The 26369-nt window shown below is 39.6% G+C and overlaps 1 protein-coding gene across 1 annotated transcript in view; it reads left to right on the forward strand.

The window, feature by feature from the left end:
- Positions 1-932: 932 nt before the first annotated feature.
- Positions 933-26369, forward strand: part of UNC5A (unc-5 netrin receptor A) — a 319041-nt gene continuing 293604 nt past the window's right edge. The window contains exon 1 of the mRNA XM_075274664.1: positions 933-1345. Coding sequence (XP_075130765.1) covers positions 1246-1345 — 100 coding nt within the window. The 5' untranslated portion in view covers positions 933-1245. The remainder of the gene's footprint in view (positions 1346-26369) is intronic.

The following is a 26369-nucleotide window of genomic DNA, read 5'->3' on the forward strand; positions in this document are numbered from 1 at the left end:
ATATGGAAATTCTCCGGCGATCTGTCAATCTGTCATATTCTTTAGCTGTACTACAACTTTCAGTATTGTATTTATAGCATGTCACATGAGGGACACACATAGAGACAAGAGATAAAATGAAGTCCCCCTTTTAGTACAGTTTTAGACCAGCAGATTTGCTCATCCTGGGCCAGAATAAAAAGCCTTATTTTGATCCCCGTCCTTTCCTTCCTCAGCTAGGTTCTCAATCTCTATCTTGTATACTCTTGCAATGAGAGTAGAATTAGGAGAATCTGTGATGGGGTCTCCTCTTCATAAGCCGTACAGCAGCCACGGGGGTGTCACTAAATTACCATATGTATGCTGTTGTGTCACAGTGTGGTTTTCGTGTATTTACAGATATTTCGTTGCGCTGATTGTGACATCACAGTCCGTAATATTGTGTAAAACCTCTCGCCGTGATGCTCCTTATTTCCTAGAGCCAAAGTGCTGCTCCCCTGACAACGTTTCATTCCAAGCCTATCATACAATAGCAGAGAATTTCATTTTACTATATTTTTATTGGCTTTCTAGCGATAAAAGGCCAATCCAGCACTCGGTGGTCCACAGAGATAGCTTTCTGCCATAGAATGATGTTCCTTTTCTAACATTTGCATAAACATTGCACATTTCTTGCTGTGAAGGAATTGCTTGCTGTCCTCCCTTGCATAAATCTCAATCTCCTTGTGCATTAAATGCACAGCCCTCCCTCCTCCATCCCTGACAGACAGCAGCTGGGGTTAGGATGCCTGCGGCTGCAGCAATCCTGTTTCCTCCCATCAGCATCACAGAAGCTGCCACTTTAACCAGCTGTTGCGTTTCCTCCAATCCACCCAACCAGCTGTGATCCAGACCGTGTTTTTCCAGCCTATGTCTGCATGTCCCTTTCTCTCTCGCTCACTGGCTCATTCTCCTTTCACTGCTCTGCATTGCTGTGGAGCCCACATAAGCCAATACAGGAGAGAGGAGGACAGAGAGAGCAAGAACTGTGCCTTGTGTTCTCTGGCAAGTGGATCTTGGCTTATTTGCTGACATTCCTGGTCTTGTTCTCACTCTTGGAAAGTCAGGTGCTGCCGCTGAAAGGGTGACACTTAAGGGGCACCCATATGGATCATTCAGCAGAAAAGAGGTGCTGCCATGTACTGCAGAATGGAGGAATACTCTGAAATCTGCCACGTTGACACTTCACTTGCTCACATTCAGTGACACCACAACTTCTATCCTGCAATGGGCTCATGGCTGGGGGAGTCCAGTCTGGACAACAGGATGGGAGCAGCATGTTTCTTGCTGGTCAGTGGCTTCCTCAGCTTGCACCTTCCTCCTTCTGGTAAGTTTGACCTCTTTCAACTTATCTACCACTTACAAAGGAGGAGTTGGTATCTTGTATGCTGCTCCGAGCTGGCAGATTATTGTGCCAGTTTTATGGATGCCATCTAGCTGTCTCCTGTGTTGTCTCACAGTGCAATGTCATGAAGTGCTCTTCTCTGCTGCTTTAGCCTCTCACCTCTGGTCTCTCCCATGGGAGACACTGAGCTAGGCATAGTAACAGCAGGTGCATGCAGTCTTCCAGACACATAGCAGCGGCAGACAAGGCACAAGTGAAGCATTTGTACAGGCAGATTTATTGAATGACTGAGAAGACATTGTCAAGCAGATATACAGCAGCACCTTGTGTGCAAGTTAAGACTAGAGCAAGGGATTACATGGTGGTTCAGAGTTTAGGTGTTGTAGGCTGCTGCCCTGAAAGCCAAAGAACACATCTATGCTGAAGATGAATTTTACAGCCATAATGGGTTAATAGCTTGTCTATTAAAAAAAAACCGGATGAGTGCATTCGCCAAATATTCTGAAATGTCTAAGTAGTACTACTCTGGGTCCCCTATATACTGTAGGTATCCCCAACTGAATCTCTTCCAGTGTCAATATTATCTGTGAGATGGGACAGGCGGTTTTAGATGAGGTCAGAAAGCCAAGGATTCACTTTGGTGTTTTATTTACAGGTCCGTGTCCTTGTAGAAAACAGTGTTAATAACTCATTGGGAACAGGGCCTGAAACTGCACTCTTGGCTGATTTAGTGCAACTGGGGGTGAATGTTTTACAATGAAGGTGGCTGCAGATCATGATTTCTAGTGGTCCTGAGGCTAGTAGGAGATCTTAATGAAATGATGTTATGCCAGGCTATAAAAACTTAATCTGCTCAGCAGACACTTCTTGTCATCCATATGTGACTGCTGCATAATACACGTCTTGGTTGGGTTCTAATCTTCTCCGTGTAGCTACATCTTTATAGAAATCTTCTCCAGTTCTGTAGTGCTCCTATGTGTGTTTATTGTAAAGCACATTGTGCTACTGCTGAGATTATAGAAGGAAACCTACTGTGCACAGATATATGGACTTGGTTATGTCAATCCTTGGAGGAGCACACATTTGTTCATGATGTAGGCTTTTTTTTCGTGTTGTGTTCAAGGTTTATGCATTTAGAGGACAGCTACTGTATACATTGTGAATTCTGTTTTTTTTCTGAATTTATTACATATCTATGGAGACAAAGAAGGATATATAAGGGTGATGGACTAAGTTGCTGTTTGCTTTTTATTAATTGTTTATGGGGTGGTTCAGCCTTAGAGGATAGCTGTCAATCAATCCTGTTATTGCAATCCTAGCAAGAGTGTTAGCGCTGGGAATGTCATCGCAGACCCTTGAATATATAATATGTGTGTATTGTAAAACCATGGATGCGTATGCCCAAATTCTTTGTAGTTGCTCTACCATATCATTGGGAAAACGTGTGACCGTGTCTGGTGAACGTGATGTGTCTAGCTCTCTGTGAGTACGTTCCTGCTCAATGAAGCAACAATGTGTAGTGTGTAGATACATAAAGATACTAGCGTACATATGTAAATATCAATGGATTATAGTGTACGGTATAATGTGATTACCTATTACTATATAAATGACTATACCATAGAAAGCTAATATATACAGCACTGCACATAAGACTCTCTGCCCATGGATAGAAAGATCTATTGGTTAGTAGACGCACAAGCAGAAACTCTGCTGTGTCTTTTATCTACAGTAAGTATGGATTGTGCAGGATAGCACCTGTACTGTACAAAGAAAGGCGAGGGACCCTGTCTGTTTGCAAGAATGGTTTTCCTCTGATGATACATAGAAAGGTGAACAGGGATCTATGGGTCCTCCAGAGGAAAACAGCCAGCTATACATCATAAAAATAAATCATAAAAATTGTTATTACATTTATCTATTTTGTCAGGACAGTGTGAACATGAAAAGGATTTAAAGGGGTATTCCTCTAACAGCAGGTAATTTGCTGATTGTTAGGGAACCCCACCAATCACAAAAACTAGGTTGCTTTGCACCACAATTTTGAATCAAATGGCAGGACATAGAGTGTGCACCAGTCCATTCATTTCAATGGTGCTCCCAGTGCAGTGTTTTGGCTATCTCTGGCCATCCCATTGATTGGTGGTGGTCCCAGCAGTCGGATTTCACTAATCAGCAAATCATCCCTTACCCTTTGCATAGGGGATAACTTGCAGTTGCTATGTCTGGGATACCCCTTTAAATGCATAGCTTAAAAAATGAATGGCAGACTGGTACAGAGAGAAAATCCTGCCCATGAGGGTTTACAATGTTCAAGGGAAGGAGGAAGGAGTCAGTAGGACGCTGATATGTATGAGATTGATTATGACTATGTAATAAATGCATTGTAGGTGGTATTTATGCTGACCACACACATGCTGATGGTAGGTTTATTATAGCTATTTGGCACCATTATTGGTGATTAAAGTGAGTGTCATATCTCCCAAAGTGGAATCGGGCACCTTATTACCCTCATTGGTGCGTGGCTCAGATCACTGAAAGTTTAAGGGATTACTTAGTCTGAGCCTAAATGAACTATAATGTCTATAGCTATGGCCAAATGACAAAACTGGAAGACAGTGCCCAATATCCATAATAATGGCATTATTACTGTACCAGGTATCATTATTGCTATGTAGTAACCTTTTGTAAGGCTGAAAAGATATATGCTCATTCTGTTTAGCCTATTGTCCTGTAATGTTGAACCGGAGGAAGGCAATACCCCATGAGGTACTGTAAAAGCCAATAGTCCTCAGTTTTGGGGAAAAATGTCTTTCTTTTGCATCAGTCTAGTCATAGTGCTACAGTACTCATCACTAAGGACCAACAGCTCTAGGACAAGTCCTTGCATTAGCAGACTAAGGCTAAGGCCCTGTGTGCGGGATACAGCTAAAAAACACTGCGGAAAAAACGCAGCGCAAAAAACGCAGCGGAAACGCTTTTCTTTCCGCATCTTATTTCATTGTGTTTTTGCTGTGTTTTTCTCTGCAGATTTTCTCTCCTTATTAAATTTATAGGGAAACCGCCAGCATTTCCGCAGGAATAGTTGGCATGCTTCGTTTTTCAAAAATAAGAACATTTTCGAAAACGCAGTTTTTCTGCAGCATTTTTTTCTGCAGTGTATGGATGGGATTATCCAGAATCTCATTCACTTTGCTGGTACTGTAACACACAGCGTTTTTTTTTCCACAGTGGAACGTTTCTGCAACGTGGGGCTTTAGCCAAAAGTTTTTATCAAAATTTCCAACATGTACTGTAATCTCATATACCGGCCTTAGCAAAACTTCAGCACAGAATTCTAACATCTTCAAGTAATCTTTATCTCAGCCATAGTATTCTTTTCACAGAGAAGCATATTTATCATATAGAAATAATAGCACCGCCGAATAAACTTATCAGCCGCTAATATAGTACCATACTTCTCCCCATGCAATGATAGCAAAGACACAGTCAGCTGTAATAAATAATATAGGAATTCTTCAGGTCTGTAAGTCTCCCCTTCCATCATAAATTTAATATAGTATCATCCCAGTTTTTTATAAAGACGTTCCTACAGTATGTAATATATGTGTTTGTGAACTGGCAGCTTGATAAAAGAAGACACAATCTCATTCATCGAATACCGTCTTGTTTTCTTGCTGGTGCCTACAGAAAAATCTTTGAGGGTTGTGACCTGGATAACCTGTGTCAACCATTTATGGCATTAGATATTCAATCCCGTCATAATCCAAAAACAGAATGGCTTTTATGTATATTTTATTTAGTATCTTGCTAAATATAGAATAGATCGTAATATAAAAATGCATCCATAAAAACACGTATGGCTGGGATTGGAACACTGTAGACTGTTCACGTACATTTGTTACAAGACTGAGGGAGTGGAGGTCAAAGAAGGTTAGGGATATGGTCGGCAAATGTAATGATACTTTGGTACTACAGTATATCAGAAAAACATATGTCCTACTCCCACTGTACGAAAGAGGGCAATGTTAATGAAATAGTCATGTTATAATGCTATACTGTATATATGAATACTTTATTGTTATCATAGACTTATATCCCACACAGTTCAATGTAATATTATTGCCGTGATGGTCAGATCCAGTACAGCTTTTACATCCATTTATGCCTCTGGATCTATATGCGTCCAGAGGTGATCCAGTCCTATTCATATTACACTTCCGTGAAGATAGATCATATATGACATCTCAATATGAGGTCACTATTATACAGGGACTTGAACATTTTGCAGATGTATCATTTTTCTAGAACACGCTTAGGGTCTTCTCGTCCCTTGAAAATATAGCCATAAATAATGATAAAATTGTGAAAACAGCGGCAGTATGAAAACCTTTGCTATTAAGATGACAACTATGTAACTATTGTACTGACACTTCTAGACTGGTGCATAGGCATGAAGGTTACAGGAAAGGATAATGGCCTGAACACTAAACATTTTACAACGTACCCCAGTTATTGTGTGTAAGCTAAACTCTAGGTCTCATGTGTGTGGATACCTATAAAGTTTCTCAGCGGGATCACATAGGTTTCTCAGATATTTAGTGACATAACATAACATTGCTTTAACCGAAGGATAACATAAAACCAAATGAACCTAAAGTAGATAGATGAATAGATAGCAGTAGGGAGATATTGAACAATCATTGAACAAATGATCATCTAGTGAATAACTGTTTGCAGATGAGCCCATACATATTGGTGTCCAATATTTCATAGATATGTCCAATAACACCAAGAGTGGGAATGCTCTTAGCAGGATGTATAAGAAATTAGTTTTTTAAAGGAATGTTCTTAAATCCAGACTGGACAAAACTTTGCAACACAACTGAGCTCCTTCCAGAAGATGATGAGGATGATGATGATGGTGTCATCACAACAGCTATTTATTGTTAAATTTCATCCGATGAACATTCAATATAGCTAAAATCATCCATTTTTATAAAATTTAGTCTAAAGTGTTTCAGCGTCATTAACATGTACAATTTCAGATTTCAATTGTTTTAAAATTGTCCAAATCGATAGATTGGAAAGGTAAATGGGTTGAGAAATTGATGTACGTTTCTGGAAATGGCTTTTCTAATCCAGTCTCTATGCTTTTTGGCGGTTTCTATCAATGCACTTATTAATAAATATTTTGGTGAATTTTGGTAAATTTGGAAATTGCCTTAATATCCCGCTTTCAGGATTGTACAACGCTATTCCGTCTATGGCAACTACCATTGCACAAATTACTGTATGTACCAATAAGAGGTTCAATAAAGTTCAGATTCAGTCATTTCTTCTTATTAGGATTCTAAACTTAGATATATTTACTGAGCTTCTAAATAATATCGCGTAGAAAAAAGGAGAAAAGGATTTGTAAAAATGTGTCAATTCTAAACAAAAATACTTGACTAGCAATTTTTTTGTCACACCATTTTCTTCTTCACGTCTTTATTATTTTACCGCTCAACTGTAACAACATAATAAATGAGATGACATGATGTGAGAAATATCTGAAGTCTTAAAAAAATATCTGAATATTGCCCTTATATTGGCAGTTCTATAAAAGCAGTGACAAAGCAAGAGAAGAAACAAGACAAATATTGTCTTACAGACATGCCTTGTGTCTAAGGCCCCACGTTGCAGAAACGCAGCTTCTTTTGTTGCAGTTTTTGTTGCGGTTTTTTGAGCCAAAGCCATGAGTGGATTGAGCAGAAGGTAGAAGTCTAAGAACTTCTTATATATTTCCCATTCCTTTATGTAGCTATTCTTGACTTTGGCTCAAAAAAACGCAACAAAAAAAGCTGCTTTTCTGCAATGTGAGACCTGCAGAAAAATATGCCTGCAGCAGCCATGCTGTGATTTCAAAAAAGGTTGTGTTTTTGTAAATCACAGCATGTCAATTAAACCTATGGAAACGCTGGCATTTTCCATATAGGTATAATTGAATCAGGAAGATCGCAGAGGAAAACCCTGTGGACTTTCTGTGATAAGCGTTGCGGGAAATACCTTTACTGCGGGCCCGTGGCCTTACTTATCCATCCCTGCTCATGCTCACAACCACCTTCACTTCCCCTTCTTCACTCCAGGGGGCACCAGTGACGTGATATGGGAAGCATGGGACAGAAGGAAGCAGGAGCGGGAATTGGTAAGTAAATAAGGGTTACTACGGCAGGTAGCGGCCTATTAAAAAAGAAAAAAAAAATCAGCACCAGCCTACCGGCCCCCTAAGGTTGTGGGCCCTGTGGCAGCCGCCACGTTGGTACTTACACCATTGGCGGTGGACAAAAAAAAGCTGTGTGTGCAGGACTTTTTCATCCACCACCATCTGATGGAGACTCCGAAGCAAATGTAGCCTGAGCAGACACCATGTTTAAAGATTCAAAATGTGTCCTTTAGCCTAAGGCCCCACATTGTGGAAAAGCAGCTTTTTTGTTGCAGATTTTTGCGCAAATGCCAGGAATGGATTAAGTGGAAGGGAGAAGGGAGAATATATCCCATTCCTTTTGTAGCCATTCATATGACGGCAAAAGGAATTCTTTAACAAAGGAAGTCTCTAACAAAAAGGCAGCTGTCAAGCAACAAGGGGCTTTAGCCTAAATGTATAGAGGATATAAGATAAGATAATCCTTTAATAGTACCTCCATTGGGAAATTCAAAATATTGAGAATGGGTAAAGCAGTGCAGTATATGAAAAGAAATTTGTTTCATAACTAAGAAATGTATACAAAACCAATACAAAATGGAGACTGTGGTAGTTATTCTATAGAGGATTCACAACATAGACAATAAGAACTCAAATCAATGAATTATAATGAATAGAGACCCTTAGACCTGGCAGATGTGGTGAGAGAGCTACATTAAATTAATAGGAGTTATGCAGGATTAGAAAAACAAAGTTGCATCCTTCTGGAGCCGCATCTGTCCCCGGATTGTGTCTGGTATTGTAGTTATTATAGAGGTCATCCTCAATACCATACCTAACCTGTGGACAGGTGGGGCACTGTTTCTGAAAGCAAGTATCTGCGTATTTCTAAATCAAGTATCTTCCAAGTTAGGAAATTGCATTTACAGTGTAGGTTTTTTTTGGCACTCTTGATAAATGTGTCCCGTCACTTTCCTTTAAATCTTGTTTGCAACAATATAACGTTGTTGCTTCGGTAAATTGCTGAAGCGACTAAAACCAGCACGTGTGAATGAGTCCTGAAAGTTTGCAGGTAAACATATCATTAAATTTGTAAGCAAACACAGAACGTGCCTTTTAGCCAAGACTCAACTATAATCAAGTGTAAAAGATTCCGGAGAAATCCATTCACAGCAGTATACGTTTCCTGTAGAAATTGTGTACTTTGTTTGCTTCCTAAATACTCCCCAACGTGTTGGAAATATAACAATGGTTAATGAACTCGGAATTCATCATGATATTCAGCGAGACGTACCTGCTGTTATTTGGAATATGATATACAACATGTGTATTGACATTTCAGTTATTCCGGGATACAGAATTCAAATGTGTTCATTGTAAAAATGTCAACTATGATTAAGACCTGACTCCACCCATTACAGCGCTGCGAAGTGGAAGCGTTCCAGTCCGCACAAGTATCCCGCACACGTGGCTGCTCTTATGGAGAACTCCAGCTAAATATAAATTGTATCTAGAATCTACACTGTGTAATAGAATATTCCAGGGGGAAATTAAAATATCTGACAGACTATTCACCTAAAGTATGTACTGTCAGAAATATTTGCTGAAATCTGTATACATAGAACCCTATTAGACTTTCTCTCCATTTACATTATTAAAATTGCATACTGCTTATTAAGGGCTGAGTCTTCACCGCTCTCCTGAAGAATTGGGAAGGGGTCATTTGAGTCAGAAAAATGTTCTCTTCAAAGAAATGCATACTGCTTAAAGCTGCAGAGGTGGGATTTTATAAATCAATATTTACCCAAATCTTAAAAATGGTCAACCATCAGAGGTCATGGCTACATTCTATGGTCATATTGAGCAGACCTCCAATTGAAGAACTTGCTGGACAAGATGACTCCAGCTCTGGACACATTGAAGCATGTATATCACAGGGACCAAATGTGGTCCCCAATGCAATCGCCTGTGGCCCCCAGTGATAGTGCTCACCAGTGGTGTAACTGGATAATTTTTTGTCTGGGGTCTCCTACCTCATCCCTACAGCGAATTCTTGATAGTGATGGTTACGGGTACTAAGGAGTTTAATCAACCTTAGTGTGCTTAGGGTAATCTGTGGGTCTCCTTGGCTTATGGGCCAGATAGAAACTGCAGTCTCAATACTGATGCCAGTGCTTATGGGCCCCCTAAAGCTCCTAAACCCTCTGCACCCCCTCAAGTTACACCCTTGGTGCTAGCAATATTATGGGGGCACTAGTAGGAGGTTAACCTCAGTAACTAATAGAGCAATACAAGTAACCCATTACTGTGTTAAGTCTAGTTCAGACCATTATTGGTATTCTCCCTTTAGAGTTCTTTGAATTCTGTGTCATGTGCTAGGCATAACATATAGTAGTATATCACTATTAGCCAGATTGCTCTTTTAAAGAGATAATCCCATAGGAGAAATTAATGGCACATATGTAAGATGTGCGTGGATCTTTCCATTCACTCTCATTTGTTTCCATAATTAGAACAATAATAATACATTTTTATTTATATAGTGCCAACATATATTCTGCAGCACTTTACAAATCCTAAGGGTCATATATAGACAAAATGTCACCTTATCCAGTAATAAATAAACAAACCCTTAATTCACACAATATCAATGAAAGTGATGCTTGCAAGAGCCTACAATTTACAGTGGAGATAGTCACGTGTATGTAGGTCATGTTTTCATATTCCCTTGACAGGAGAGCAGGGGGTCTCCATTATCTTAATACATGGAAATCCCAAAAAGTGGAATCCCCACGAATCGTCTATTTATAGCATATACTGCAGCCCATAGGAGAGGTACATAAGGGTCAGTGCACACTGAGTTTTTTGGTGCTGATTTTGACGCTGAATCTGCCTCAAAATCAGCCCCCAAAAAAAGCCTCCCAATAGAACTCTATAGGAAGGCTTTTTTTGAAGGCTGATTTTGAGATGGATTCAGCATCAAAATCAGCGCCAAAACACTTTGTGTGCACTGACCCTAAGAGTCAACACTGTAGACCTTGGACCAGAAGATGTTATGTACCCTTGGAAAGAGCCAAAGGTTGCCAAATTATAAATAGTTCTTAGGTAAAGGATCCTCTTACAGACTTTGCATTGAGGAGCTCTAAGTTATGCCTCTGTGTGTAATATTACATTTACTCTGCAGTGTCATTGTAAGGGAACAGTGTAAGGGTAGTCACATACAGTACAGACCAAAAGTCTGGACACACCTTCTTATTCAAAGAGTTTTCTGTATTTTCATGACTATGAAAATTGTAGATTCACACTGAAGGCATCAAAGCTATGAGTTAACACATGTGGAATTCTATACTTAACAGAAAAGTGTGAAACAACTGAAAATATGTCTTATATTCTAGGTTCTTCAAAGTAGCCACCTTTTGCTTTGATTACTGCTTTGCACACTCTTGGCATTCTCTTGATGAGCTTCAAGAGGTAGTCACCGGAAATGGTTTTCACTTCACAGGTGTGCCCGGTCAGGTTTAATAAGTAGGATTTCTTGCCTTATAAATGGGGTTGGGGCCATCGGTTGTTTTGTGCAGAAGTCAGGTGGATACAGAGCTGATAGTCCTACTGAATAGACTGTTAGAATTTGTATTATGGCAAGAAAAAAATGGCAAGAAAAAAGCAGCTAAGTAAAGAAAAACGAGTGGCCATCATTACTTTAAGAAATGAAGGTCAGCCAGTCTGAAAAATTGGGAAAACTTTGAAAGTGTCCCCAAGTGCAGTTGCAAAAACCATCAAGTGCTACAAAGATGCCTTCAGTGTGAATCTACAATTTTCATAGTCATGAAAATACAGAAAACTCTTTGAATAAGAAGGTGTGTCCAAACTTTTGGTCTGTACTGTATTTGGCTTTCATTGTGTTTACTTGCTCCATCACTGGAACGAGCAGGGAGAATGGAATCTGATGGATCTTTAACATGATTGAACCACAGGCTCCCAACAGAAGCCCTGATATAAGTGTCAATGTAGTTTGGGCACTTGTCACTTCCTCCAGTGATATTAGCTAAAATCCATTGCATCCCCCATATATGAACCACAGCAGAAATCCACTGCAGAGTTGAGAAAACCTATTGGCAAGACTTTTTCAGCTAGTTAAAGATACATTTAATAGGGTTCTAACATTACAATTGCTACTCCCTGATCTCTGTGCCAGTAGGCTAGGGTCTCCACTGGGTTGTTCTTCCAGTGGTGTCTTGACACATAGAAAATTACTAGAATTACTCACTAAAACCATTATTGGCTACAATACTTAACCATCTTAGTCAGTGTTTGACTGAGAAGGCAACTCCGAACATTTCTTGTGTGTGCCAAGAGGCAGGGATGCACCAAAGCACGATTGGAACCATACAAGTATGGGGATTGTGAGAGGGAGTGCATTTTTTTTAAGCTAGGGTCCCCATTCTGAGCCCAGTATTTAATGATCTGAAACCTCATTAAAATAAGAACTTCATCCATAGTCACTTCCCTTAAGTATTGGCTCTTGGAGATGATATGGAATATAAATAATTGTAAAAAAATGTAGAGGATTTTATCATTTGCATCACAACTTTAAATATGTGGGTTTGCATCATGTTGCACTGATATATATTAATAATGCTCTGAATTCACTGCAGTATATTCACTTGATAGCACCATATATCAAGCTGAAACTGTATCGCTGCAAAGTGCTCCTAGACACAAGCACCTTAAGAGACTGCTCCGGCATCTTACCTTCTTCTAATTGCTCCAATGCCCTCAGGGCTCAAGAACCTGATCAAAGGTCTGTATCTCACCAGTGCAGTGCCTACTTTCTCGCTGGCACATAAGGATCTCGGTAAACAAGACGCTTCAATACTGTGGATGAAACCTGCCTAGCCGTCGCTCATTTCATGTCACAGCTCTCCCTCCTTCCCAACCCACAGACAATTAAGACCTCTCTAATTTGCTGTTTGTATGTCAGGAAGACAGGATGCTGCTCAGTCCTCCTCCAGAGCATTTCTATTGTTTCTCCGTTCTTTATTGACTTTTGTGTTATCTATTTCCATCTGTAATTTTCTCATCTGGTATTTATTTTTCATTTTTAAAAATAGCTGCCAAGATTGAATGGAAAAGCCTAGTTTGCTATTGTCTTCCAATACATGGAGTATAATAGGTAGGAGATCCCTGCCTTGCACAATTACTGTCAAGTACCAGGATGCTAAGAACTAAAAATTCAGATCACCATATCGCTTACAATCCCCAAGTTCTATTACCCTAGCATACAGTATATGCTTAACAATGACATAGATAGAAGAACCACTTTCTGGATGTAAATGATTGACTATAAGTCAAATAAATGTGTAACACCTTCTACCCAAACCTTTAATGTGATAAGAGACATGGCAAGGGACAATGAAGGAGCTACATATAGAGCAATATTTGTGCACAATATAATGATCTAGCTGATAAATACAATGTGTGGGGGCGCTAATGAGCATTAATGAACAAAAGTGCCTATATAAAGATATTTGTTCGAAAACGATTTACTGTAGCTCTGAGTAATTCAGCACCCCAGTGCTTTAGGAAAGTCATTCTCAATGAGACATCTGGCATGTATGGCCAGCTCGAAGAACAGCGAGATATTTTGGGTATTTATCACTAATTATTCATATGTTGTTGCAAATTAGAAAGTTAAAGGGACATTTCAGGCAAGAACTAAAATCCTTGTCTTTACCGAGCTCCTAGCTTTAGACGAACACCAAGACTGGGGCCACAACGGACAGATACGATGCTGAATTTTCAGTGTGCTTCCCCTGAATGCTGCCCTAGCAAAAGGAACCTGAAATCTGGTGTTTCTTGCTGTGACACCACTACATGAGATTTTTACTGTAATCCACCCTAGATTACAGCAGGTTAGCAGCTGGTCAGTTTGTGGCAGCTTACCCTCTGTGACTAACCCCTCTCGTGTCCCCAGGCTTAGCCTAGAAAGAAATGTTTAAACTAAGCAATATATATTGTTATCCTCACCAGTGTCAGACCAAGAGCGCATGACTAAAATTGATTCTGGGTACCTACTGCATGGCTATAGACAAACACTGATACAGTCTGAGACGCAGACTAAAAACAACGTTCACAACGTTCAACAACGTTCACAAATTTCTGAACGGTGTCAACACACTTTCTTTTCACTAGCTTTCTTTTTAGTCTGCGTCTCAGACTGTATCAGGGGACTAGTCACTATGAGAGTTTTTCTTAAAGAGAGGGCTCTCATTTATTGTCATTAACAACTTCTTGAGAGATAATACTCTGTGCTCTGACTCACTGCCTAACTCTAGCAGACTAACTAGTTACATAGAAGCCAGAAGTCAGGGTCAACAGGACACCCAAGACAAGGTCAAGGAACACTGGATATGTAACACAGTAATTGCTGCTGGATATCAGAAGAACAAAATAATGTCAGAATGTGACAAATGTCAGAACTGGTAATCCCAGCCAATGGAACATCATAGAAACACATTGTTATTCAGATTTTTAATGGATACAACTTGAAAACATTTCCATATTGTTTGTTTTAGATACATTGGAGCAATAATAAAAGTAGTTACAAATTTGTAACAATCCCAGAACTGCAAAAACCACAGTGTCATCTCTCATGCTCAGTTGTCTCTCATAGAGAGATGTCTCATTGGAGAAAACATTAAATTGCTTGAGTTTTTTTTTTCAAGATCACCAGGGATACTGAAATTAATCCCTCCACTATGCTCCACACATTAAATTCTTCTCACACTTGGAGTGAAGCAGTCAGTCACTGACAGTTCTGCCCAGTGCTATCATGGTCTCATACATGGGGTGGGAGTTGTTCTCCAACTTGAAGTTCACCACAGACAGTGTCCTTCTGTCACCCACCACCTGTACTGGGTGCAGGGGGTTCCCCAGGACAGAAGTGGCCCTTCTAACCAGTCTATCAAGTCTACTTCTGTCCCTGGTTGGTATGCTGCTCCCCCAGCAGGCGACTCCGAAGAAGATGGCTGATGTGACCACAGAGTTGAAAAACTACTCATCTGGGCATGGCATTAAACATTATGTCGTGTTGCTTATCTAGCTGTTGTACTTACTATATTTAGTTTAGGTTGTTTTGGTCTATCCAGTTTAGGTCCTGTTTTGCTCTGTACACTATCTACAATGACTTCAAGTATCATTGTAACTGCACCTTTAAATGAAAGCAACAATGTAATCGCCTTATTAGCTGCAAAATATATTACCAAAGCTTGATAAAGTCTCATGAGAAGTAGAGAGAAATGAAACTCATAACTGTACAGTATTACATTGATTTAATAGAATCACATTTACCGTATTTGGATTTCTTATGTAGAATAATTTGATGAAGGAGCGGTTGTGAAGAGCTCAGGTCAGTATTGAGCTACAACTTTCTTTTCAGATGAAAAGCACGTTCTTTAGTGAAAAAAGTTTCCATATAAATTAATTTGTTGAATTTTTACTTCTCAGAAACAAAGGCAGGTAGATTAGTTACAATAGGTGAGCTTTCTGCATGAGACATGTTACATTTCCAGGGATGTTCAATCAGCATCTATTAATATAATGTTGTTAAAAAATATCTTCAAGGCCTTTGCACACCCCCATGTTGCACATGATTTCTCACAACCAGCAAATGCCAAACTCAGGTTCACACAAACCTCCTCTTATGTGCAAACCTTCAATGTCAAAAGAAACGAAAATGAGTTTTTTCTCCAGCATTACCCTTTGTTATGTAGCTCTGTATAAGTATATGTCTGACATACAAGGAAGTCTTGGAACATGACATTGTGTATGTGCCAAAAGGAAAGGATACCCATCTCAAGACATCTGTTATAAGGTTCTTGCCTTTCATGCAGAGCAGGGTAACATTTGACTATGTAAGAATCCATTGACATAGGTGAGGTGTATATTATGTCTACTTGCGGAGACCAACTTTTTATGCTTAGGGAGACTTAAGGCTATGAATACATGCACCACTGGGAATTCTGGGGAAAAAATGCTAATTAGTTCTCCAATGCTACCTTTTGGAAGATACCGTAATAAGTGTAAGTACATGTCTCACTTACAAATACGTCTTAGAACATGAAATGGGATATGAGTCACACCTCTTCCAAAAGGAAAACACACCTATTGAATGTCCTTTACATTTTGACGCCTGCAAGAGCGGTCTCTACTAGGGTTGAGCCGATCTTGAGATTTCAGGATCGTTTTTAAAATCTGATTTCTGATAATTTTCCAGCCTATCCCGATCGTGAAATTTGCTCGATTGCCAATCGGGATCCAATCTTTCCCGATCACTCAACCCTAATGTTAGCTTTTCCCACAATGATTGGCCAGTAGCCAAGCATTGTGGAACTAATGTGAGTCCTCGATCCCGCTGAAAAAGATTGGGATCGGAATTCCGATCGCAATTGTGAAATTTACTCCTTCGCTGATCGGAATCCAATCTTTCCCAATCCCAATTGCTCAACCCTAGTAATGTAATGTATGTACACTAGGGTTGAGCCGATCTTGAGATTTCAGGATCATTTTTAAAATTAAACTTTCGATCACTTTCCAGCCGATCCCGATCGTGAAATTTGCTCAATCGCCGATCGGGATCCGATCTTTCCCGATCCCGATCACTCAACCCTAGTCTCTACAAGAAGACAAATTGGGTGGGAGGCGGGGGGATTTATTAGACTGGCATATTGAACACCAGTCTTAATAAAGGCTCCAACTGGCGCATGGCCTACCTGAGTTATTAAGAGGCTCCAGTGTCTTAATAAATCAGACACACAAATATTATGCACCACAATGGATATTTACACCAGTCAGGAACTGGCATAGACTATCTGTTACAATAATGGGCCGAGGCAGCCCCAGTGTGCCTTGATTCGCCCAAATTCATATAAAGTGGTGAGGGAGTCACAGGACGGGGTATGTGGCGTATCTTTGGAGCAAAGGGTTGTGTGTGGAAGATGTGCCTGACATCACCCATCTATGCTAGAAAACTAATGTACATGGGTTGATAAATTGCTCCCCTTAAGTTGATGTCAAAAACAGAAATTCTACTGAACCAACAAAATGTAATTCTAAGTTATTAAAACCTAGCTAGACCATATGGACTTTCTTTATTTCTTGATCTGACCTAAGGATTTCTTATGAAATTGAAGACCTGCATATTTCAGTTGTTAGTCAGTGAGTGTTTCATAGCGCAGTATAAATAATCTGGATCACAGATGCAGCTAGAAGCCTTAATAACATGAAATCCATCTGCAAGTGTATGTTTATATGAGAGGCTAAGCACTTGATGGACTGTTACACAAATTGGCTCTGTGTGCTGGGTATGTGTCTTATTTTCTGACAAAAGAGATGAGTGCTTATGGAGGTCCCTTATCTTGTGTGACAAACATGTCTCATTTTATATAGGTATATATTACAGCTGCATGGGAAGCATTGAAGCGTTTTATCTGCATGTACCATCTCTAGAAAGCTGACATCAGAAATACATATGCTGTGCTGTTCGGTAATATTTGCAGCTCCTGAACCCTTTTATTTTGGAAGCATGGTGTTACTTCTGTCTATTACAAATTATAAGCTACAATTACAAGTTATAAGACACCCTTTAGTTATGCTCTTTAATATCTTAGATTAATAGACAAAAATATATTTGTACATCAGATGGCAAAAAAAGGGGGGAAAAATTGAGTTTTTTTAGGAGTATATCAAGACTGTCCAGAAGCTATATAAAGCTATATATACTTCCAGGCAGTTGTGTTAAAGATATATAACACTAAGCTTGTGAACATGGTCATTCTTCGACAACTGGATTCTCAATGATTTTTTATGAGCAGGGCATGACCATCATGGTTCACAGAGGGCTGTACTTATATTCCGAATTTTGAAAAATTGGGTTTGAATGAATCAGAAATTTTTGCAGTCCGCTTTGCCCGACCAATTGGTTACAATAGGAGCCACCATGAACAGGCATGGAAAAAGCAGAGAAGCTTCTGCTACAATGCCTTGGAAACAACCCATATGACAGGAGACAGCCAGACAAAAAAAAGTCAAGGCAGGTTTCCATTTTGTGGAGATAAATTAGAGAGATATGGTTGCAGATAGTCCTGTAGTACAATAATGTGCAAATGCTTTTGGCAGGTTTGGAAAAATCCTACAAAGTAAGGGAGCCTTCACACGATGTAACGATGATCGTAAAAACACTTTCAGAATGAGCGCGTAAAATGCAGCTCCCATTGACTTGAATGGGAGCCGGCATACGTGCGCTCCCCATTGAAATCAATGGGAGGATTTTTTCCCTATTGCTTTTAATGTATTACGCACATATCACATTGAAAGTATAGGGAAAGAAGCCTCCCATTGATTTTAATGGGGAGCACACATATGCCGGCTCCCATTCTAGTCAATGGGAGCTGCTTTTTACGCACTCATTCTGAACGTGTTTTTACGATCAGAATGAGCGCAGCGTTACATCGTGTGAAGGCTCCCTAATAATGCTTTCAAAAACAGAAGTGTAAAGAGTTTTGTGTTGTCATATAAAAAAGGCCTATATAGCCTTTGCTGTCAAAACCACATCAATTCTTCTAGGTACGTTGCACACAATATTGGAAGGTTCTTCTGGGGCTATAGGCTTATTCAGATCCTTCTGTCTCTTCATGTAATAATGGAATAAAGCACAATACAATGTGAGGATGTATAATGTCTCCGTTAAGAAGAACCAGAGAAGAAGATTTAATGAAAGAAGGAATGAATCAACTAATTAATTAATTAGTTAATTGATAGAGACAGGATAGGAGACTGCGTGAGCGTTATGTTTCTGTTCGAACAGCCAGCAATGCATTGCAGTGTGGGTCATTGACATTACTGTATTGAACACAATTCTCAGAGTCATATTCTATCTATACAAGACCAAAAACAGACTGTTCTGTACTTTACAGTTTTTATTGCTATATTTTAATTTAATATTTGAAATTTTGCTTCCAAGTATTAATACTAAATTTCTTGCTACTCTCAAAAAGCGGATAATTTTTGAACCACTTCTAAAAGCCATTGCTTCTTCCGAGACTACGGTCTATGTGAACACCTGGACGCACCTGCCATCAAAAAGGGATAAACGTGTAGCGTAGACCATTTTATAATTTCTAAAAATAATAATTTTTTAAAATTATAAAAATTTCCATCAACACAGTGTTTGTTTACACAGACTGTTTGTTACCACTGCCTTCCATCCGTTTACCCATAGTCATATTTGTTGCTTGACTCTTTGACATTACTAAGTCTGTGTGTGCAATAAAGCTGTAGAAAAAAGATACACAAGATTGTCGCATAACTTTTAAAGGCAATTTTCACTTCCAATTTGAAATTAACTGGTTCCAACCAAATGAAAATTTTAGGTCTAAACTGGCAGAATCCAAAACAAAATGAATAAAGCATTGGCATAATTGTAGCGGTCACAGCGGTTGCAAATTGTTATGACAGAATATGTTGTATGGTCTGTACTTTGGTACATAATAATATACATATCCTGTGATATTTTTCTTATCAAGTGGATATTTATGTATGCAGTCAATTCAAGAGCTTATTGCTTGAAATCTATTGGTGCCCCTTCTAATACATGCACTGCCAAGTAATGAGGTTCCCTCACAACCCCGTTACTCCCTAGTGTCATGGGGTACAGATCAATCATGTCCAATGAGTGAGAGTAGAAAGGCTGAAGCTGCTTCCCGCCAACCACGGCTATTTAGGGTCATTTGTATATTAGACATGTATAACTTCACATTGCACCAACAGAAAAAGAACAAAGAGGCATGAATCGAAAAATAATTGCTTCATCCTGCACATGATGGGGTAAGTTTATACCGTAGTGGGAAAACCCTCTAAGGCTGTGTTCACATAGAGGAGTTTGCCACAGATTTCACCCACGAATCTGAAGCAGATCACTCCCGAAATCCGCCTCCTACTGTTTTCAAGGGGAGGCAGAGATCGCAGCAGGATGCGGAAAAAAGAAGTAGGGATCTGTGGCTTGAGACTCCCTCCTAAATAGGCCCATTCATCCGGCCCTAATCACAAGTGGGATGCTGCGACACAATATTGATGCACTCTATGGACATCCTGCCACGGCTAGACCGCGACAAAAATGCTGGTTTGGGAAAATGAAGAATTTCTCTTCATTTGCCGGTGTGTGAGCATACCTTGAGAATTTCCCTGTTTCTGGTGCTATCAACCATGAAGCAATTGTAAAGTAAGCAACTCCAAAGCTTGTTTCACCCAAATACAGTGCAACACTACAACATTATCTAAAGGGGACTATTGGCACATTTCCAATTTTATTCAGCCCGTAGTAGCAAATTAAAAAAAAAATAAATCTTTCAGTCCACTAAATCGATTGTCTTCATACGAGCGCATAGCCCAGAGTGTATATCCCTACATAATGCAGAATCATTCCTGTATATTACTAAGAGTCTACTATAAGCCTGAATGCATGATGTAGTTGGTTGTCTGAAATCTTTCCATTTCTATGCTGTTGATATGTAACTCAGGAAAAATCATTAGCATTTTGCCTGTCCCTGCAGCTCATTCTTTACAAAACTGTGCAGGGCACCGGGGACATGAAGAAACATCGAGGGAACTGCTTATGCCTCTGCTTGGGAGGGAAGGGAGTCACTATGCACTTCCCCAATCTGACAGGCAGTCTCGGAGAGTGGGCTATTAGCACGGCTGTCATCATTAACAGTACATTGTTAATTTATATTTAAACATGAAACCAGCCATTAGCACAACAAGATTCCCACTAGCTGTTTGATAGGCAATGTCGGATGTTATTGTGTGTTTAACAAGGGAATTTGAGTGATGGGCTGAGCAAGGGAGCTGTCATCTTGGCATAGTAAACACACAGACCGAAGGGTGACAGCAGTACCCGCAGGGCATTATTTAAGGACAGTTACCAATGGGTGACATGGGCAGACGGGAAATGAGGCATCCTGTAAAAGCTGGAAATCTGCACTAGCTGAAGGTGAAAAGACAGCTATCAAGGACAGTTAACACAATAGCAAAAGAAATGACACAGAAGCCAGTAAACAATAAAATAAAGCAACGGGCAACACAGTGAGAAACTGCTTTCGCCAACATGTAATAATAAACATCAGGAAAAGCAGCGAGAGGTATAGGCATGAAGACCACAGCATACAGGAAAGGACAGAAGCAGATGGCAATGTGGAATGTAGTAATGAGACTGCTAATAAAAACTATGGAATGAAAAACAACAATAAAGTCAGCTCCATTTCACCAAGACAGAGAAATAATGGAAGGAAGACAGCAGTGAGAGATAGAAACAATGTAAAAATAGGGGAAGAGATGGCTAACAAGCAGGGAGAGAACGATAAGGGAGAGAGGTGACAATCACAGCCGCGTGATAAAAAGTAGACAGTGCACATTGTGCGTGAGAGGTGAAAGACAGTCACTGACGCTAGACAGCTGGTGAACTCTGCAAATGAGACAACTAATTATGCTATCAAACGAGATGAGGTTAGAAATTCAGCAAATAAACCATTGCTTGGGCTACTACGACACGTGTACAGAGCAGGCGGAGGGAGCAGTTAAAGGGGCTGCCTGGTTTATGACCCTCATTGATTAACCAGAATGGCTACAAAGATTGTGTCTTGCTGTCGAGGACTGCAATGTAACAGACAGCCATTGATTGTAATGAGACGTGGGGAATGTTTCATTTACCCTGTGGTGGCTCTGCAGGGGAACCGAACACTTGCTGGTTTACATACAGATTATAGCGAATTACCGTGTGCCCCAGAACACCATAGCATCAGCTTATCAGCTGCCACCAAAAAGACATTGTCCAATGTGGTCTACACCTTTGGGGATCCTGACAATAGTCAAGACATGCAAGGTACATGCAATAGAGAGAATTTTAAGTCGTAACGATATATATCCCCCAGATTTCCGAGATACAGTATTTGTGGTCCAGTGCAAATCTTGAATAGGCTTCATCCCAAGTGTAAGTTCTTGGCTTATTGTTGGACAAGAAAAGGCTGCAGAGCTTACAGTTCAGGGCAGATCCTGGAGTGAGAGGAGGCACCTGGGTCTGTCCTGATACACTGTGAGTCTGGTGAGACTGTACTGCACTCTTTTGGTTGATTCGTGTGGCTGGTAGTAAGCCCTCCATACAGTCAGTACTTTTTAGTTAGTGCTCAGACGAGCAGGGTTTTGTCGCTCATTTTTATTTTTTTGCCTGATGTTAAGGCTGTATTTTATTTTGCTTATTTTTTGTGCCTGAAGCGAAGAGTTATTTATTTTGCTGTTTTTTTCTAATTAAACCTGTTTGCACCAGAATTTGTGTCCCTGTCTCTGGTTGGGCTCACACCAGGCCCGCTGCTATTGAGCTACCTTCCCCAATATAGATAGATAGATAGATAGATAGATAGATAGATAGATAGATAGATAGATAACATATCACCCATGAATTCTGGGGATTATGACTACTATCATTGGACTTCTTAGTTTCTCTAGGCATAACAGTATCAGTTTGTCTGCAGTGTTCCTTTAAGGCTGACGGATGACGTAAATCCACCATTAAAGATGGCCTGTATGTGTCATATGTCATTTTAATCCAAACAGCCAATATAATCCTCATCAACCTATCAGTCAGAACCATGTTTTCTTATTATCACTGGTAGACTACTTTCTGCTAGAATTACCCGTGAGTCATAATTTTTCCACAGAACAGTATAAGAGTGGCTATGAAACTGCAGACTCTGGCCTGAAATATGACGTCTCCGACATGCTAAAGATAATCACATTAACTACAAAGAGGCATATGTCCAAATCAAAGGCTTCCTGGCTGCAAGGATACTATATGGTTACATGTTGCGACAGTATAAGTCTCCTCTGCTCCTTCTCTACTCCTACAAGTTTATCATTATATACAGATTTTATTTTAATATGGTGCTTTCATAGCCCAGAAAATTGCCATATATTTCTTGCACCCCTAACATGTTGGTGTACCATCCTTCAAATCTACCGCTACACTGTATTTCTGTTCTGGACTGCTCCTCCTGACCAAAAGAGGCCTGCCAAGAAGGACCAGCAGCTGGTAGCTACTGAAAAGAGAAATTTGTAAAAACATTCCTGAGAGCTTTGTCTCTACGCTCAACTCCCAAAGGTTAGAGCAATACCAATACTTCAGCACTCTTTTCCTTGCGCTGCATACAGTCCTGCCTAAAAAGCGTGATTATTCCCTTCCTTATTCACACTGGGGAAAAGGCAGATGATTTTCAATCTAAAAAAAAAACAAAAACAAAGCAGATTTGTTCTTTTCCTCTTACCAGAATCTGTCCAGATGTGTGCAAGCGGCTTTTCAGAACAGCTGGGTTTCATAATGTCATGACATACCGGTCTTGTATGTGTCTATGTGCGGCTACTTAGTTATGTTGGGAGCGCAACCTTGCAAGGGTCTTACTGGTATGTTGTGACATTGTATTGAATTGTTTTTATGAGAAATTGGCGTCCTTTACTGTATTCAGACTGAGGCCTTATTAATATAAAGTGAGTCAATAAGTGTATTCACATATCTGTTTTTTTTGAAGGACATAAAAAAATAGTCCATTAAAAAAAAAACCAACACATTTTATTTTTGCCATTGTAAGCTAAAGCCCCACATTGCGGAAATGCAGCTTTTTTTGTTGCAGATTTTATTGTGTTTTTGAGCCAAAGCCAAGAATGACTACAACAGGATATTGTAGATCTATAGGGAGTTGTTATATCCCTACCTTTTGCCCAATCCACACCTGGCTTTGGCTCAAAAACTGCAACAAAATCTGCATTTCCACAATATGTAGCCTTAGACTGAATATGCACATGTTCTCCACTGAAGTCAATGGGTCCATTTTTAGCAAAAGAATTGGCATCCAAGGGATGAACATTAAAAATGTATCAGGGGGCTGGATAAAAAAGACCAATGAAATTCATCTCTTAATGGTGTATGGAAGACACTTGGCCGCCAAAAATGGGCAGAAAGACATGGAATTCGAAGCAAATGCAAAATGACTATTAAAAATGGAGTGATTTGTCCTTTTTTTTTTTCACGCCAAGTGACTATATCCTTAGGCAATGGTGTGTACATCTGTATATAATGAAACAAAACTAACAAAACTATAAACTGAATATATTTGGGTATACTTCCTAAATCTCCAATAAAACGTGCCAGAATTGTCACAAAAAAATACATGCTATGTGATATATTTATTTTGTTTAGACACATTTTACACCTACCTTGAAATATATCTAAGGATAAAGGGACAAAGTTAGGAGAAATTAAATATAAAGTATACATGTGAATATAAGGCAGCCATATAACATAAAAGAACATGGCTTAACATGACGGACAAGCTGCGCTATATAATAATGCCATATGTTACAGTGGGAGAAATATTACTATGTTTATGTCTATAAGCCATAGGTGTTTTGCATAACATAGCATTATAATCTATGACAATTTGTAATATATTAGCATATAAATGTGCCTTAATAAGAATTCTATACTATCTGATGTTTCATTCGGTTTTTTATGCAGTACTAGATAATAAGGACGGTACTTTTAGTTGTTTCTCCTTTTGAAGGAAATCTTTAACTTTTTCGTTCCTTAGATGTTTGATATAGACCTCTTTTAAGAGTCCTATCCAGCTGGGCTATTTATCACTTCAAAGCTGGAGCATATCTGGGGCAAAGTGATTGCTCCATATTTATCAACAGAACATGTTTCATCAATTTCATCGCAACAATTACATTGACAAATAGGGATCACTTTTTCTTATACTGACCCACATTCTATATGATAAATAACATATTAGCATAAAGTATGAAACCTATACGATCTATACGTTTTAGTCCCGTTAAAAGTGCAAACAATGCTAAGCTAAGCAGAGGCAGTCATAGGTTTCCTTTGTCAGCACAGTTCTATAAAAGATTATCAGAAATGGGCCAAACTGAGTCTGCAAATTTGTCTTGTGTCTTAAAATAAAATTTCCTTGGAAATAGAATACATGTAAACATATACATAATTACTGAAATCAGGTTAATTTCCTTATAGATTTAAAAGGGAAGTGTCTGAAAATGGAATTAAAGGGATCCTCCTAGGTGGCCTTTCCACCATAAAGTGACCCCAACATGTGCAGGATGAAGTAATGACCTTCCCATTGGTGCCATCTTTCTATTGCATGAAAGTGAAGTCATAAATGTGATTGACACCCCCTTGTAATGTCATGAAGTGACTACTCCCCGCCCACTACTTAGAGTAATTTACATATGACTTATTATGCTTTCAATCATTTATGACATCACTTTGCTGCAATGGAAAGATTACAGAGGACACCAATGGAAAGGTCATTATTTTATCCTGCACGTGATGGGGCCAGTTCATGGTGGAAAGGTCCCCTTTAAGTCAAGATAGCAACCAATGGCTAAACGCAAGATTTATGGTAATTCAGAACCATGTGCAATGTGCTTGTCGGCCACCTTTAAATCTAACATTTAAGGCAATGTAATGCATACCGACAAGTTCACAACTAGAGTGACTACTCGAGATGAAAGAATTGATTCTGTATGAATCAAACTCATTACAAATCTCACTAACGTTTCGGATTTTGGAGAATCCAGGTTTGACCTGCTTGAGGTCGCTTAAAATGATGGCTGCCACTTACAGATAAGTAGAAGACAGAACTGAAGGGCCATTTGTTCTTTATAAAAGACGTAAAAAATTGTCATGCGGACAGGAAAATAGATCGTACTTTTCTGTTTGCATGTCCCGTGCGGAGACTGTGCAGAAAGTATATGGACCCCATTATAGTCTATGGGGTCTGGGTGCTTTCACAGCACACCACTTGCCAATGCATTCTGTAGTCCGTTCAGGGGGGTCCCCATGCGGACTCCCCCGAACGGATTACCAACGCAGATGTGAACCAGGGCTTAGGCTAAAGCCCCACGTAGTGAGCTGCAGCTAAAAACTGTTGTGAAAATGCAGTTTTTCTGCAGCAGATTTTTTTTTCTGCAGTATGTGGATGGGATTTGCCAGAATGCTATCCACTTTACAGATAACATGGGTCCCACATAGTAGGCCACTGCAAAAAGTGCTGTGGGAAAAACTGCGGCAGCAACGCTTTGTGGTTTTTCCTGCAGCGCTTTTCATAGAAAGTCCATTATACCTATAGGGAAACCACTGCGATTTCCAAAATCACATCGAATCCCATCCTCTTTGTAGGGACTGTGAAATGCAGCATTTTTTCCCACAGTGTTTCCGCCATCGGCAAACCGCAGTGACCATTCATTTACATAGAGCCTTATATGTTGCTGTCACTTTGATGTTACTAATACTGCCTTTGTATTACAGAACTTGACAGGGGTTAGATACAGTCCCAGGAGACCTCAGAGTTTCATGCACTACTTTTCTGGGCAATTGGGGTGCTTTCGATTTAGACAAAATTAAATCTAACAACCGATTTGATCAATCAGACCTTGAACAAATTTCAGAAAATGCGCTCAATAGTGATTACTATTCTCTTACCCCACAATCACGGGATGATTATATCCTTCTCCGAGCCCTTCAACACTGAGCGGCACATTCTCAGACATAAAGTGCACTTCACTGGTAAAGAAGCACAGCGCCAACCAGCACCTACTTGGTCAGAAAAATGGAAGAATGGCTAAAATTATTCAATACCACTTGGAAATCTGAAACAAGCTCAATATAGAACAATCTGGAGACGTTATATATGCTAA

The sequence above is a fragment of the Leptodactylus fuscus genome, chromosome 5 (assembly GCF_031893055.1).
Source record: "Leptodactylus fuscus isolate aLepFus1 chromosome 5, aLepFus1.hap2, whole genome shotgun sequence".
Lineage (NCBI taxonomy): Eukaryota > Metazoa > Chordata > Amphibia > Anura > Leptodactylidae > Leptodactylus > Leptodactylus fuscus.